Consider the following 18,119-nt stretch of genomic DNA (forward strand, 5'->3'; position numbering starts at 1 on the left):
TGTAAAACATGCCACATCATACTGATCTGAATACATATAGGCATTATGCCTAATGAAAACAATTATGTGACTATTAAAGGAGGGGGGCAAAACCGCCACCTGGCTAATTGAGGGAGACCAGCATATGCTTGTACGTATAACCTGGCCTCACTAAATGCAGTCAACCCCCACCCGCAGCTGTATGACTTGACTATGCATGGTATAGGATTATATAACGTACACAATACTTGATAAATTATATTGAAATATACATATATTTATATTACATGTTTAATGACATAAATGTTGACATTAATATGGACTCCAAAGATTCACATAGTATGTTTTAGGTGGTCTCCTCTGACACCGTATACAATGTCTCTAGTGAATAACGTGGCAATATTCGTCATAACAGGCTTATAGCATTTGATGTAATTTCATAGCACATATTTGACTTGTACATTTTGGCGCATTTTGTGTCAAATCTATCAATGATTTTCTTTTGATTCCTGTTGTACACAATTTTTACCGAGGTATACATTTATTTGTAACAACTTGTAATAAATTTAATGATCCATATGCATGTATATGCATGTGAAATCCTGAAGGAAAATAAAAACATTAAATTTTATTATTGTTTGCAGGTCAGTTTTGATCCCTTTGTGATCAACTACAAAGGTTCTTGGAAGTCGGAGATCATGGACAAGTTTGACAAACAGGTGACATCCATTGATGGTGAGGCCATTATGTTTATCGACGAGTCCTTCCAGTCCCTGAGGTCTGCCGAGGGTGCCTTTGACATGCTCCAGAACTTCAAACACATCAGGTCTAGAGAGGCCATCAATGCTCAGATGATGCAGAAGTTCAAGGATATTCTAATACAATATGAAAAAGAGGTATGAAAACCCTTAATTCAATGTCAAAACATTTTGAAGATAACTTTTTAAGAACATTTCTTGTTAACATCTATGTGAATAAGTTCAATATCTTTTGTTCATAATTCCTGAAGATTTTATGTGTTTCTGTTTGTTCTACAAATAGCTGGAAGCATTTAGCACTTCCCATCTCCGTCTGTGACGATCATTTGTCTGTTTTTAAGTTTTAGATTTGATAACATCCAATATCATGAGCTAGGTTTTCAGTTAAAACAACAATAAATATGGCCTAATACAGTAATTATTAAAAAGAAAATGTTCTGACAAGTAAACGTAGCCGACCTAATATATGAAACCCTACACTAGTGCAAACAGAAGATGCTGGTTAAATGTCTAAGTCTTCACTAACTTTTAATCATTATTATTTTTCAACACAGGTTTCTGCTTTGGATGAGCTGTTCCAACAGCACCGTGAAAATCCACCGCTGCATAAAAACCATCCGTCCATAGCTGGCGCCATCTTCTGGGAGCGATCTCTGTTCCATCGTATTAAACATACCATTGTACGCTTCCTCACCATGGAAGACATGATGCAGAGTGAAATGGGCAAACACGTAAGTCTGTAATGGTTTCTCGTTCTCCTTTTATGGTTTGTAGGTTTAATGCTGTCTACAATGGTGTGACACAGATCCCAACCTCATGGTCAGAAATGGACTTCGGGCAGGAGATCTGTGCCACGCCCCTGTAATACACAACCTGACACATTTTCATGAACAAAAGAATTGCTTAAAAATGTTAGTTAAACCTTCTGAACATCTTGTTCTATGGTTTTCTACAGGCACGGGCGAAGTACCTGAGTGTGGCTAAACAGATGAAGCAGTACGAGGACCAGAAGTACGAAGCCTGGAAGGACAATGTAGAGCTCATCCTGCCGTCTCTACTTAAACGGAACTTGCTGGTCAAACCACACCACTCTCAGCTGACCCAGCAGGGCCATGATGACCGTGGCGAAGGAGGTAATAAATAATGACATTTCGATGTATGTTTGTACATTTTTGACAGTAACAATATAACCAGGTAGTAGCGCCACAATCTGCCCAGCAAAAAGGTGTTTGGTATTGTACTGAGGCAATCAGTATAGAAGAAACGGCAAAAAAGGTAAATCTGTGTATGTTAAGTGGTAAATAAAAGAGAGGCGTTTTATCAAGGTTTATTGACTATCTTTGCGGTGATTAACTTTGATCATGGTTGATCAACGAGATGAAATTTTATTTTCATGATTTAACAATAGAGTGATTTTTTTGCATTTCAAGAGTGTTTTTTTCTGAGTCAGCATTTTACAAAGAATCAAACTTTGTCTCCAATAGTCAGTGCAAATTTAATCCTCATCAAGACCATGTAATATATAGTTAGTTGATCATCACTTGGGGTGTATAATAAAAAGTCTTTTTGGGTAAATGACATTTAAACACTGAGATTCCTTTTGTGAGATTTTTAAGTTGACATAAATATCTTAATTAAAATACTTGATAATTTGACATATTTAACAAAAACTAGGGCTGTATAATAAAAACGTCTTATTAGGTAAATGACTTTAAATCCTTTTATTTTAGGATTTTTTATGTTTAAAAAAATCTAAATTAGAATACTGGATTAATTGACTCATTTAACAGACATTTAAACATAGATGATTCAGTAACTGTTTTCCTTGTGAGTGAATATCAACATCAATTTTCTGAGATCAAATTTCATTGCTGGTATCGTTGATCATGTAAATTTCATTTTAAGTATGAAGACCTGTTACTAGGTGATTGATTTGGAGTTTGACATGTTACTATCACATTGAAAATGTCGTCGAGTGAAACAGAAGTTGTAACCACAAAAACTGGGGGAAACCCATATATCCTTATATGACATAAATGTAATTTTCTGTTTATTATTCAACTTTTAACAAGCCTAGTCCTGGCACAGACATATATATTATACATGTATAGATATTTGACAAGAACTTTTATATATATATATAGCTACTATGCAATCATCCATATCTATGTACGTAGGCTTAATAAGTTCACATCTCTGGGCAAAAAGTCACCATGGCAACCAGAAATATCTAGTTGACCCCTAAAATGCCTGATTGGCAACTAAAATTATTTTTATTCTTTTAAAGTTCTGACATTTCTTAAAATATAAAAAACTACTTTAATACACTACCAACATCTAACTTTTCTCTCTGGTGACCTCAGGGGTGCCTGGTTTTAATAGTTCACCCTGAGCCCTGCACATATATATATAATAAATGATCCAGTGTTATATCGGGATTTTACCGTCTATATTACTTCTTTGACCCATATATAATATATAGATATATACACATTCACAATACACTTCCTCTAGATTCACCTGCTGCTTCATAACCTAACCAGAGCTTTTAGATTTCAGATTTTGCTTTAATGAAAAACAGTTTTTTTGCTTTAAATTGTTGAATTTGAAATTTACAGATTTGTTTTTCTTTTTTCATGAATTAGATTTAGCTATTAACATTTTGCATGTCCTTTTCTGTGATTAGTAAAGCTACCTAACACAGAAATCGTGGTAACAGGTACTGATAACACAAACCAACAACTGGTCCCCGGCCAGCCAACCAATCAGCAGCCAGAACAAGCACAGACCGACCAACCAGAGCAGGCTACCAATAATGGTAACCATGGTAACGGTGTGATGAGCACTAACACGTGTGACTCTACGTAGACTTGTAGCAATACGGCCAAACTGTGCGAGTGACCGTCTTTTTTGTTTTTCTATTGAACTGTATTATACTCTCTTCTGATGCACATTGTCACTGTTGAATTCTAAGTCATGTAAAAATAGATTTGGAAGCATTGAATGAGCAGTTCTGAAATTTAAAACAATTTTTACGAACCTACAAATAAAAAAATTAAATTAAAAAAATACCCTGGTGACAATATTCAAATGATTTACCTTCATTGCTTTTAATGAGATTTTATTAAATGCTGTGAAATAAATATCGACCAATTTGTTTTCTTTTTTTCTTTTTCAAATTGATTTTTAGGATACATGTTGTGCTTTCTTGTGCACTAAATATAGTGTAGAAATCAACAAGAAGTTCTTAGAATTATCAATAGAAAAAACAAACACCAATACATTTTTAGCATTTTCAAAGTACAGTAGTACTAATTATTTTGTTTTATTTATTTATTGTGGAAAAATCCATATCACTTTCTAAAGAACCCTATTTTTCCCTTTTACATAAAATGTGATGTGTTTACATGTTTCTAAAAAACATCTTTTTACTGAAATTATTACTACAGGTGGTAATGAATTGCTTTTGCGAGCTTTTTATTTGATTTGAATGAATTTAAATAATGCATATTTGATTTTGAAAATGTATTCATATTTTGAAAATTACACTTCAGCTTAAAATGTGTAGCCAAATGTTTGAAATCTTCCTTTTTTTTAAAATCTTTTGTGAAACCTTTAAGACTTGAGGGGGGAAAAAAGGAAAAGGTATTTTCTACACAGTCTGGCTGTTTGCTTTTGATTTCAGCCTACATACAGAGTCCACAGTTTGCTGTGCCCTCACCTTGGAGTATTGTTACAATCCAATAATGTCGTCCCAGTGTTAAACCAGTACCATAACCTCTCAGTGTTAAACCTGTACCATAACCTCTCTTTCAGACAGATTATCCAGACTCTGTATTTATTTGTTGAAGGCCAAACAAAAAAAATACTGTTTCCTCTTTTTTTTCTTCCTTATTTTTTTTAAACGATGCTGGTTATTGAAACAATATATTTTCTTAGGATATTTTTGATGACTATATTATTATATATTATATCTGGGTATATAATAAATACTGGTCTTTAAAATAATGTAATTATTTTCCAAGGATGTTGTAAAGACTAACATATGATACACTAAATGACATACCAGTGTATACAATAATTGTCCAATAAAATGTTTGTTTTTACTGTAGACATGTGAAGCAGTATTGTGTGCTACACAGGAAACAGATACATGTACTTTGTTTGGCCTATATATATATCTTGTTAACCTGAATTCAAATGGCAAAAAACCCGCATAAGAAATATTTATTTTTGAATTTCTGTTCTGTAAACTGTAGCAACAATATAAGCTATATTATGACCAATGTCACTGTCGTAAAATATTCGTTTAAGACCTTTCCAAATGAAAGATTTCCAAAAGTCACATATTGCCTTGCATTTGACAGAATTGTAGTTGTAAGAAATTTGAATGTTCGAAAATGGATCGAAATAAGCCTACATGTTATTGATGTGCCATACAGGAATTATACGAGCACAACATCAAAATGAGTGTCCAATTTATTGGCCACGAAGCACATAAAAAACTGACAGGGGAAGTTACTCTAATCCAGAAAAACTCCTTTTGATTGCTTTTGTCATCTTCTATATAGAGGGGATAACACTCATCAGCAGAAAACCTCTGATTGGAACTCTTCGCCACGATTAAAACTGATGCAGTAGTACCCTTTTCATTAGAATTATTTTACTTTGACCAAAGAAAAGCTATTTTTAATCAAATTTTATTGAAGCCAATGTGTCCTGTCTTATTACAGTTATGCCATTCAAATTATAAATATGAAATTAAGTTTTTGGTATGTTGGTACATGTATCAGGTTTACGCAGTAACACACCCGCTATGTTCTATAAATACATATCTATTATAAAAAAAAATCATATGAAAATCATTAATGGTATAAAATATATCAACTAATGTATATATTCATCTGTTTAAATTAAGTATCTGATTGGTGTTGTACACATTGTATATATATGTTCCTCAATGTTGAGAAGTGTGAGAATTTCAAAGCACTATTTTATATTATTTTCAGCTACCAATGAACAACGCTGTTCTTCAAATTTCACCATTCTGCTCTTAAAAAAACCACCCATCCATCATTTTCTATGTACTTTCTGTTTTGGTATATCTTACATGCTCTCCATTGAGTGTCACCACGTTAATATGTATACATCAACAAAATTCAGACCAAATTATACACACATTGTACTTTTCTTCAAAAAAAAATCTGAAAGAAAATGATATTTATTTTTTAATTACCAAAGAGCTGATTGGTGATAAATATTGAATTTGCAATGTTGTCCTACTTGTACCTTGCTGCATAACATGAAATATTCATTGTTTATAATCATTCATGGTTTTCGTTGTTGCTATGGAACCAAAAAAATAAATACAACAAATTTGATTGATATACTTAATAACTACTGTTTGATTAAATGGGGTTTCCATGAAAATTTGTGCTATGAAACGATCTTTAAATAGCTTCAAACTACGAAAGAAATGATCACGAATATTTCATGTTACATGTAATACCCGCTAGGCAAAATTGAATGCCCATATATGTAGCTACCCCAAACCCCACTGTTCCATAAATTCCTTTCTCCTGATTTTTGTGTTAAAACTTTATTGTATTAAGTTGATGTAGCATTTCAGAAACTATGTGGAACTACCATACGTTTTAATGCACTGGCACCAAGTTTGTGTACTTGTCTGCCAGTCTTCAACTTTTCTTTTAACTACTTCTTCAGAAGCATGAGGCATAGAGTCATTTTTATGTGGATTGTAGTTTGCTTGAAAAAGCATTAATTACTGAGATAAATGTGACATAGACACATATTAATGTAAATTTTGTAGATTGAAGTCAATATCAGTGAAATTCCGGTTTTGCGTATTGCAGAGTTATCTTCTCTTGTGAGCAGGTATTGATTATTACGTCATTGGTTTGTGTGAGAAAATTACGTTGTTTTCTCAAAAATTGATGACCTTACTCTCACAAACAAATGACGTAACAATCAATACCTGCTCACAAGAGAAGATAACTCTGCAATACGAAAAGACGGAATATTGGGAAAGTCAGTTATATATATATATAGTTTGAGATGGAAAATACTGGCAAATTTTCAGAATAGATATATAATAGAAATATGATTTAATTATCTATGTGACTGAAATTAGTCAGTGTAGAAACATGATGTAGATGTTGGTTAGATTTAGTTTTGAAAATAAATTAAAAGACTTTTTGGTGGTCATACAAAATATTTAGCTGATTTCTAGCTTTTTGTAGTGTATGACTTAGATTTTTAAAACTAGATATATAAAAGAAAAACAGAAAAGAGTATTCATAAATATATTTATACCCTATATGCTATAAATAAAAAAAGAAAAACTATAATATTTCATTTTGCTATCAAAATTATTGTTAAAATTGCAGATCATCAGATTCGTCATACATGTAATTCATAACACTACTCTGTTATATACATGTACTACATTCATACAAGCTGGGATTAATGATAAATCTAATGCTACCAAGTTTCAGATTTGAATGACAACTTTCTGGATTATGTAAGTCATGACTAGCATAATTATTTTTGTAAACATGCATGTGCCTGAGGTGTTTTTTTCTGTCTCAATTTGATTTTTTCGGCAGTTACTTTATTATTTATGTTGTTTTTCAGGAATTGAGATCAAGTACCTGGTGGACTATGACCCAATGTTAGGTGAAATTATCTCCGAGACAAAATACATGGAACAGTTGGGCTTCCCAGTCCCAGAGCTAGCCCGCAACGTGGCTCTCCAGGTCAGTACCTAGTGGCACCCTCGGATAAGTATGTTACAGGGTCAAATAAGGGCATGTGGCCTTAAAATTTAATTAACAGTGATTCCCTGTAAGGCAGAGATGCATGCAAGATCACTGAGTCTATACATAGATCAACAAAATTTCTCATCATGAACAATTAAATGTACATTGATTTTTTTTAAAGTTTAATTTTTAGTCTAGTTTACCAGTTTGTTAGAAAGAATTCAAAACATGTGGATACATGGAATCGAATTACAGGACAGTAAAAACCTAAGAACGCCATTTGACCACTTTAAGTAGAATCAACACTATGTATGACAGGTGTTCTCAACTTGACATTAGAGCAAGTGGTGTCACCGGTGTGATACACTCTTTTTGAGTGTATAGTCTTTACATGATAGTCTACCCAACTACAAAAATTGACACATATCTAAAAAGAATTATCATATTGTAAAGAAATATTTGTAGAATTTTTTAGATATAACATGTAACTATGGATAAAAAAAACAAAAGACTTATTTTGATGTAAATCTTCAAAAATCACTAAAGCAAAGCCTTTCATCTTGATGCCATATTTGGTCAAAGGTACCTGAAATTAAAAAATATGTAGAATGTAAACTCAGTATTAGTTACAATTAAAAGTTGGAATGTTCTTAATTGCATGACATATGTATTATGATGTATTACTTTTTGTCATACAGGAGGAGAAGTACATCAAGTATGTGGAGAAACTGAAGCATATGTTGGAACGCTACCACACACTTCTGTCCTCCCTCGACCCTGCAGAGGTAAGTACAATACCTACCACACACTTCTGTCCTCCCTCAACCCCGCAGAGGTAAGTACAATATCCACCACACACTTCTGTCCTCCCTCGACCCCGCAGAGGTAAGTACAATAGCTACCACACACTTCTGTCCTCCCTCGAACCCGCAGAGGTAAGTACAATACCTATCACACACTTCTGTCCTCCCTCGACCCTGCTGAGGTAAGTACAATACCTACCACACACTTATGTCCTCCCTCGACCCTGCAGATGTAAGTACAATACTTACCACACGCTTCTGTCCTCCCTCGACACTGCAGAGGTAAGTACAATACCTACCACACTCTTCTGTCCTCCCTCGACCCTGCAGAGGTAACTACAATACCTACCACACACTTCTGTCCGCCCTCGACCCCGCAGAGGTAAGTACAATGCCTACCACACACTTCTGTCCTCCCTCGAACCCGCAGAGGTAAGTACAATACCTATCACACACTTCTGTCCTCCCTCGACCCTTCAGAGGTAAGTACAATACCTACCACACGCTTCTGTCCTCCCTCGACACTGCAGAGGTAAGTACAATACCTACCACACAATTCTGTCCTCCCTCGACCCTTCAGAGGTAAGTACAATACCTACCACACAATTCTGTCCTCCCTCGACCCTTCAGAGGTAAGTACAATACCTACCACACACGTCTGTCCTCCCTCGACCCCGCAGAGGTACAGAGGTAAGCACAATACCTACCACACACTGTTGTCCTCCCTCGACCCTGCAGAGGTATTTCCTCGACCCCGCAGACGTAAGTACAATACCTACCACACACTTCTTTCCTCCCTCGACCCCGCAGAGGTAAGTCCAATACCTACCACACACTTCTGTCCTTCCTCGACCCCGCAGAGGTAAGTACAATGCCTACCACACACTTCTGTCCTCCCTCGCCCCCGCAGAGGTAAGTACAATACCTACCATACACGTCTGTCCTCCCTCGGCCCCGCAGAGGTAAGTACAATACCTACCATACACGTCTGTCCTCCCTCGACCCCGGAGATGTAAGTACAATACCTACCACACACTTCTGGCCTCCCTCGACCCTTCAGAGGTAAGTACAATACCTACCACACGCTTCTGTCCTCCCTCGACCCCGCAGTGGTAAGTACAATACCTACCACACACTTGTGTCCTCCCTCGACCCCGCAGAGGTAAGTCCAATACCTACCACACACTTCTGTCCTTCCTCGACCCCGCAGAGGTAAGTACAATGCCTACCACCCACTTCTGTCCTCCCTCGACCCCGCAGAGGAAAGTCCAATACCTACCACACACTTCTGTCCTCCTTCGACCCTGCGGAGGTAAGTACAATACCTACCACACACTTCTTTCCTCCCTCGACCCCGCAGAGGTAAGTACAATGCCTACCACACACTTCTGTCCTCCCTCGCCCTCGCAGAGGTAAGTACAATACCTACCACACAATTCTGTCCTCCCTCGACCCTTCAGAGGTAAGTACAATACCTGCCACACACTGGTGTCCTCCCTCGACCCTGCAGAGGTATGTACAATACTTACCACACACTTCTGTCCTCCCTCGACCACGCAGAGATAAGTACAATCCCTACCACACACTTCTGCCCTCCCTCGACCCCCCAGAGGTAAGTACAATCCCTACCACACACTGGTGTCCTCCCTCGACCCTGCAGAGGTATGTACAATACTTACCACACACTTCAGTCCTCCCTCGACCCCGCAGAGGTACAGAGGTAAGCACAATACCTACCACACACTGTTGTCCTCCCTCGACCCTGCAGAGGTATTTCCTCGACCCCGCAGACGTAAGTACAATCCCTACCACACACTTCTGTCCTCCCTCGAACCCGCAGAGGTAAGTACAATACCTACCACCCACTTCTGTCCTCCCTCGACCCTGCAGAGGTAACTACAATACCTACCACACACTTCTGTCCGCCCTCGACCCCGCAGAGGTAAGTACAATACGAAGCATATGTTGGAACGCTACCACACTCTTCTGTCCTCCCTCGACCCCGCAGAGGAAAGTCCAATACCTACCACACACTTCTGTCCTTCCTCGACCCCGCAGAGGTAAGGACAATACCTACCACACACTTCTGTCCTCCCTCTACCCCGCAGAGGTAAGTACAATAACTACCACACACTTCTGTCCTCCCTCGAACCCGCAGAGGTAAGTACAATACCTACCATACACGTCTGTCCTCCCTCGACCCCGCAGAGGTACAGAGATAAGTACAATACCTACCACACACTTCTGTACACACTTCTGTCCTCCCTCGACCCTGCAGAGGTAACTACAATACCTACCACACACTTCTGTCCTCCCTCGACCCTGCAGATGTAAGTACAATACTTACCACACACTTCTGTCCTCCCTCGACCCCGCAGAGGTACAGAGGTAAGTACAATACCTACCACACACTGGTGTCCTCCCTCGACCCTGCAGAGGTATGTACAATACCTACCACACACTTCTGTCCTCCTTCGACCCCGCAGAGGTAAGTACAATACCTACCACACACTTCTGTCCTCCCTTGACCCCGCAGATGTAAGTTTAAGTACAATAACTACCACTGCTGTCAGTGTTTTTTGCCAGATCTGCTTGTATACTTATCCTCATTCCCCCTAACAATTATAAACTTTTGAAATTTAAACAATTTATTTCTCAGAGCAACCTGTTGGAGGACCACATGCGGGACCTACGTCGTGTCATCAGGCCTGGATCCAAGCGTCTCAACTGGAATTCGCTCGGTATCAACGACTTTGTCCTCAAATCAGGAGCCGTGAGTTTTTTTGGCACTTTTGAACGTCCTAGTATATGTATAATGAATCTGTAATGGCTGCAGCCAAGAAATATTTTCATTAACCAAAATTTTTATTATAACTGTGTCTTATTTTGGCAATTATCGAGTCAGAATGGCACAGAATATAGATTATAGAGTGATTTATTACTATTTTAGTGAAATGCCGTACATGAGCTTTTATAAATCCTTATACCTTCGTTAACTTAGTACAAGTAAATTTAATTAAAAATGGAAACTATCATAAACTCTTTCAAGGTCAGCAAATACTGTTTAAGATTGAAATTTGAATTAGCACAATCTCTCAGAAATATAAGAGATATTTTTTTTCTTTTTTCAGGCTATTGCCAAATTTGAATCCCTGGTAAATCAGATCCAGAAGAATGCCAAAGACATCAACCAGAGATTGGTGATGATTGAGAACGCTAACCTGTACAAAGGACCGGTACCAAAGTACCCCGACATGCTGCCAAGTTGCAAGGTAAAGAAAATTTCCTGGTACATAGTAGTTCCCTACTGTAAAATCATAAATGTTCGTGGGACATTAAATTTCGTTTAGTTTGTGGATAACAAAAATCCACGAAATTAAATCGCCACTAAAACATATATTTGGTATAATATAGATAGGGCAAAATCAGAAATCAGCGAAATATAATGTCCTTGAAACAGGCTAGTATTTGAAAACCACGAAATTTTAACCCCACGAAAATATATGATTCTACAGTAATAAAGACCTCGAGGGATTACACAGTCTAATGCTTTTCTGCCTGTAAATATTATCATGATGCATTTATTTTGTAGTGTGTCTTATTAATATAAGCACATCACATTATCAGTAAACAAAACATCATATCGCCCAGCAGCATGTGTGCCCCGACCGATGTCTCACGTTTGGTGTTTGCAGAGTTAATCCCCTTTGGCGAAATGTTGTAAAATGTTGTATGGTTATTTTATTTTTTTCAATAAAATAAAAGTAACATGAAAAGTAAGATAAAATTTGCTCTCGAGAAATGTGATTCACCTCAAACCTTCATATCACCCTACTACAATGGAAATAAATGTGCAATATTAACCCTTTCACCACTGTAGACCGAAATGGACTCATCCAGACCAATGCATGGTAGAGTCTAATAAAGTTACATAGGGGTGAAAGGGTTAATGCTGCAATCTCTCCTGCTTGTGTAGTTTTTACTTGTATTATAAATCCTTCTAAACTCAAACATGTTTGGTACATGGTGAGTGTTCATTAGGAAAAATGTAGTTTAATATGGGAAAATAGAAATTGTGTAGATTGAAACCAATACATGGGTTAGAGATTTTACGAAGTAAAACTAAAAATATAAGTTGGCCAAAATTTATGTTATACTCCGTTGCATAATTGGTGAAACAATTGATATTAATGGATAGATGTTTTTGTTCTTTTTCAAATTATTTATCGTCAGAATGTTTATGATATGTTAAAATGCTTGATTGCACTGGCACTTGGATAATTGAAAGTAAAATTACCGTGAAAATTTCAATATCTGAAAACAATAGCTATAATTGGTGAAAAGGGAACTAAATATTGCCTGAACACATATGGGGAGGAAAATAGTGACCTACATTTCAATATCTGAAAATAATAGCTATAATTGGTGCAAAGACAGCTAGATATTGCCTCAGCACATATGGAGAGGAAAAATGTTAGATTGATCTATTGAATCCTGCAGGAGTACTATGAACATGTGGAGAAGGAACGATCTAAGGACTTCGAGGTTCTGGCCAGAAAGTATCGTGCCATCGGACCCCTACTGACCAAGATGGAGGGATTAGTTGTACATACCAACTCAGGGCGATCGCCCAAACTCAGTCAGTATTACGCCTACTGGGAACGCAAAGTCTACGAGGCACTCAGCAAGGTAAACATTTCAGCTTGAATCATTATATAGGTGTGCTATGGCTTCGTTAGTCTGATATGTGTCTCCAAGCAAAAAGAGTTTAACTGGAATATATAGTCATGTATATGTCATAGTGATGATGGAACCATCTAGTCACTTGATACTTAATCATTTAATCACCAGGGTGCTGGACTGTTAATCTGTTGTCCTGGGTTGGATTCCTGGCGTATGCACTTGAAAAATGGTCACCTCAGTTAAAGGATTTTGACTTTGTTAATTTATTGAAGACAAATTTGAAACCATTAGAAATGCATGAAGAATTAACATACAGCTCGCCCTAAATGATTTTGTCATGTTAATTAAATGGGGTAAATATTCTCTCACTATAATCATTAATGGGTACTGCAAATTGTAAGAAGCTGGGGTTCATATTAGGAATGGTTACCTGTGAAAATTAATTTACTGTTTTATGTTACTTTAACACAAATAATAAAGCCTATTGAGGAAACAGTTCACAAATTACACGATCTTATAATGCATTTTTCTACTTTAATAATTGGTTTATAAATTATGAGTACTTCTGTATTTACTTTTTAAATATGCAATACAAAATTAGATATCAATATTGATTAGATGATCTGTTTTTAAAAGTTTGGCATAATTCATAATCATTTTTGCTAATATAAACATTATTTTTTATCAAATAGTTGACCCTGAACAACCTACGTCGGTTTGAAACGGCCTTGAGATCCGATCGACCGTTATTCCAGGTGGAGACTCTCCTAGCCCCACCAGACGTAGTGCTCCACCCTCAGGCCAACGAAGTGTACAAACTAACTCTCCAGTGTGTCCGTGACTGTGTAGAGGGGTAAGGTCTTCTAGTCAATCAATATCTACATTAATTCTCTGCTTGTCAAGTCAAGGAAATTCGATTGAGATATACAGGTTATAAGGGTTAAGGCTGAAGATTAAGACCTGCTTTTTTGGAATACATGTATGTATCTGTTAATATAAGATTTGAAACTAATCATGAAATTTGAAAAACATTTTGTTCCAGAAGAATTTTATAATGCATTTATAAGAGATAATAACCAAATTTTCTAAGCAGCATTAAGATTTATATTTAGTCAGTTTCAGAGTTCAGCTATCATATAACTTGTCCATGAAAAACTGTTTTGTATTTGTAATTATTTTAAATATTAACATGTAAATTGCATATAATAATCAACTTCCTTTAAAAAAATGTTAAATACACTTAGCTACAAATTATTAAATAGATTGTCAAATAGGTGTATGGTATCAAGTTCAGTCAGTATAATTTTGTTCATTTTTTTTGTAAATAGGACAAAGATGTTCCTACGGTGGATGAACGGAACGTGTATAGAAACCCCACCTCAGAAGGTGGAGGGTGAGGACGAACCCTATGTGTTTAGTTTCTTCACAGACATTTCTGTTAGCCCTGATGTGATCGACTATGTACAGGGCATCCAGAACAATATTAAAAATACTCTCACCAACATGACACGCTACCTCAACCGATGGAAGAAATATCGCAGTATATGGAAAGTGGACAAGGTATGTTTAAATATTTTAAATATTGGGTATATGAATTGTTTTATGCCCATGCAACATAGTAGAAGACCAATAACGTGTTTGCCTCTTTCATCTTTACGAGATCTTTGGTTAGAGGTTTAGCTCTATATTATTCTCCTCTATGTCTAGAAGTCCAGCACTTGTCAAATTTCACACCTGGATACATCTTGAGGAATACTACACTAATATGTCAAATGTAGGTCACTGTGACCTAGATTTTTTGCTTCACTGACTTGATAAGATTGTGTGTTTTAGCTTTAAAACCAGCAATGCAGGAATGGGGGCATATGTTTATTTTATAAACATTCAAGCATTTTTATAGATGCAGATTGTTTTGATATAATTTGATCGAACAAAACAAAATGTTAAAATTACCAATTCACATTTCTACCTGCACGTTACATATCTAGGCATGTGTAATTTTGTTGGTTGTGAAAGAAATATCTAACTAATTTTCTCAATTCCTTTCTTGTTTAATAACACTCGCTGGGTTGTCCCAGGAAAATAGAAATAATTAAATTGGAGAGATATTAACTCTAGAACTAATTCTCCAGTTTATGAAAAGTGAAAATAAGTGTCATTAACATTCTTAATGTACAAGGAATATGACGTTTGGGTGAGTGTGTTCTAATAGTTTTAAACAAAGACATGTTTCAAAGTTTATTTAAATTAGTATTTCTGTGTTTCTCCTGGAACGACTCGTCAGCAAGTTGGAAATAAAAGGTAACAGTTATGAAAAATGGTTGGATATTTTATTCAGTCTTTTAAAACTGAGAAACCAAAAAGGTCAGAGATAGAGTAAGTGTACTTGTATTATTTTAAAATACCAATGAAATTATTACCAAGCTAAGACTGCTTGTTTTTATGATCAACATAAATCTTAGTCAGTGAAATGCTTGAAATTTAAATCATTTTACGAATATTTTTGCAGATTTTTTCATTTACAATTTTATATTTGCTCCGAAATTATGCTTCGAATTCCCAAAATATGTAGTTTCTGGCTTTGTTGTATTACGATAATATTGTGGTTGCTTATTTGATTGCTCTTCATTACAGCAAACCATTGCTGACAAATGGTACCAGAAAGGCCCTAGTGTGGTGGCATTTGACGACAAACTCCAGTATTACTACAAGACAATCGATGAGGTAGAAGGGCTGCCGCTAGTCAAGGATCAGGAATGTATCCGCCTCCACATGGGGCCCCTGGCATCATCAGTGAAGGACCATGCCAAACAATGGATTTCACACCTTGGGAAGATTCTTCGTGATTCCTCTAAAGAGGCCCTCTACAGCCTTAGGGACAATCTAGACGTAAGCTTTAGACACTTTGTCTCTTTTCTTTATACGTGCAGTAGATTTGTACGTAAAATTCAAATATTTTGTCCTATGGGGTTTACCAGGAATGATTAATTAGTATAAAATAATTTGCTCTGATACCAATAACTTCATTGAAAGGTTCCATTACAATTTCATAATTCTATCTATGATGCCTGATGTTAGAATCTCATATATTTATAAGCTGTCATAAAATTAAATATTTTTGAGAGAAAAGTAAGATAAGCTGCTAATAAACACAAATTGTGGTTAAATATTATTGCTTAAATATTAATTCAAAATTGTGTCAGTAATATTTTTATTAATATTAATATTAATATTCAATACTAATACCTGATTTCACTTTAATTCAGTATAATTACAATGTTTCCTTTAAAAAAAAATCAATGAAAGTAAATTGATGTGTTGTTGATATTTTGAGTAATATCAAATAAAAATCCTTTTTCTCATCATTTCTTCATCAGGATAAATCGGACGACCTTGAATCGACCCCTAGTAGTTTAGAGGACCTTAAGTTTGTGCTGACAACAATTTCTGACATTAAAACAATATCCTTGGAAGTGGAAGGTAAGATCCGTGACATTCAGGAGCGGTACAGGACACTGTCTATGTATGATATTGAGGTGACGGACGAGGAGAAAGAAATTCAATGGAACCTTCCACAAATCTGGGACGACCTCGTCTGGAAGTCCAAGAACATCGACGCAAGCCTCTTCATGGTGAAGAAGAGGTTTACAGAGGTAGCTACTTCGTCATTACTTCTCCAGTTCTGACACAGATAAAAAAGTATTTGAATGGAAATGTAATGTATTATATTTTGACTAGTGAATGTTTAAGATAACTGTTTTGTAAATTAAGTATAATTTGATAAATAATGCATTTTGAAAATGTTAAATAAATTATCTTTATTATTTCAAAATCATTGTCCATTTTATGACTTAAAAGATGTTTCCTGAATGTAATTTTGTAGGTGTCTGTGTTTTAAATAATGTATTTACAAGAAAGAAAAGAGTTTAAAAAAGAAAAACATATTTTCCTTGTTAAGATAACCCAAGACCAGATTAAAGACTTCAAGAAAGACCTTGAGGAATTTGCCACCGGCTTTTATGAGAAAGGGCCTGGAGCTGTTGGTACAAATCTTGACAAAGGTATGACAAAAATGTGTACAAAATTACAAAATTGGTCAATTATGATATTAAAAAAGTTTAAAATGTGTACCCTGCTGTCAGCATACTTTCACAATGGATGCTGAAGCAAGAGTTTCAACTTCTGATATAAGGATTTCCTGTAATCAGTGAACAAAATGTCAATCACGATCAGTTTTCAGTTTGTGGTTCAGTTGTCAGTTAATCTTTGAAGTAGTGTTTAATGTTAAAATAAATTGTGTTAATATCTTTCTTAAAAAGATTTATAAAAAAATTACTGTATAGTTGCTTATATTCAAGAGGGTTTTGATTTTGCGAAATCGTTAAAAGTCACAAAGTTAAAACCCTCGTGAATATTTTTTGAGACCCACGCTTCACACGTCTGTGATATCAGTTGAACTGAGGCTACTAGGTTAAAACTTTATGTTGAAAGAAAGACTATATAAAAAAAATAACAGTTAAAATAAAAATATATAAACAAAAAGACTGAAATAGACTGATTCACGAAATGAAACCCCCCGCGAATAAGTTCCAGACACAAATTCTCGAAATTTTAACCCCACAAAATTTAACAACTTTACATAATTTAATAACAGCTGTACAGTGAAACCTGTTGTTGGACTCATATTGAATTGGTCAGATGTCAAAATACATCAGTCTTATCGAACAGTTTTCATTAGAAATGAAAGTACAGTATTTTGGACTAGACCGATTTCCCTTATACCCAGGGGTCAGATAAGACGGGTTTTGCAGTACCTTAAGATTCATTGAAGAAAATAAAACTCATTGGATTGAGGAAAAATATTTCAGTTATCTGACTAGTGTAAGGAAAACTACGAGGGTTGTAAAAGATTTGTCCAAGTAAGAGGGTGATCTACTCCTTAAAATTAACTCAACCAGTACTGTGGCAAATATTTAATGAAGGATATATTTTCATATTGACAATTTAAAATTATTTTAGAATCAGTCAATAAAATTCTTATTTTTAAACAGGATAAGGAAGTATGAACATTCTGCAAAGTTCAAATGTTTTCTTAAATTTTCTTAACATTTCAGGGA

At 35.7% G+C, this 18,119-nt stretch overlaps 1 protein-coding gene across 2 annotated transcripts in view; it reads left to right on the forward strand.

Annotated features, from left to right (window-relative positions):
* The window catches only part of LOC110461388 (dynein heavy chain 10, axonemal-like), a 73,671-nt gene that overhangs the window by 10,689 nt on the left and 44,863 nt on the right, over window positions 1–18,119 (forward strand). The window contains exons 8-21 of one of the 2 annotated variants that reach the window (XM_021514837.1): window positions 624–875; window positions 1,292–1,468; window positions 1,693–1,870; window positions 3,424–3,555; window positions 7,392–7,513; window positions 8,215–8,301; window positions 10,979–11,092; window positions 11,451–11,591; window positions 12,820–13,008; window positions 13,695–13,855; window positions 14,331–14,562; window positions 15,637–15,891; window positions 16,380–16,655; window positions 16,961–17,063. In XM_021514837.1, the coding sequence (XP_021370512.1) occupies window positions 624–875; window positions 1,292–1,468; window positions 1,693–1,870; window positions 3,424–3,555; window positions 7,392–7,513; window positions 8,215–8,301; window positions 10,979–11,092; window positions 11,451–11,591; window positions 12,820–13,008; window positions 13,695–13,855; window positions 14,331–14,562; window positions 15,637–15,891; window positions 16,380–16,655; window positions 16,961–17,063 (2,419 nt within the window). The remainder of the gene's footprint in view (window positions 1–623; window positions 876–1,291; window positions 1,469–1,692; window positions 1,871–3,423; window positions 3,556–7,391; window positions 7,514–8,214; window positions 8,302–10,978; window positions 11,093–11,450; window positions 11,592–12,819; window positions 13,009–13,694; window positions 13,856–14,330; window positions 14,563–15,636; window positions 15,892–16,379; window positions 16,656–16,960; window positions 17,064–18,119) is intronic. The other variant, XM_021514838.1, reaches the window with a different exon arrangement.

The sequence above is a fragment of the Mizuhopecten yessoensis genome, unplaced genomic scaffold (genome assembly GCF_002113885.1).
Source record: "Mizuhopecten yessoensis strain PY_sf001 unplaced genomic scaffold, ASM211388v2 scaffold10603, whole genome shotgun sequence".
Taxonomy (NCBI): Eukaryota; Metazoa; Mollusca; class Bivalvia; order Pectinida; family Pectinidae; genus Mizuhopecten; species Mizuhopecten yessoensis.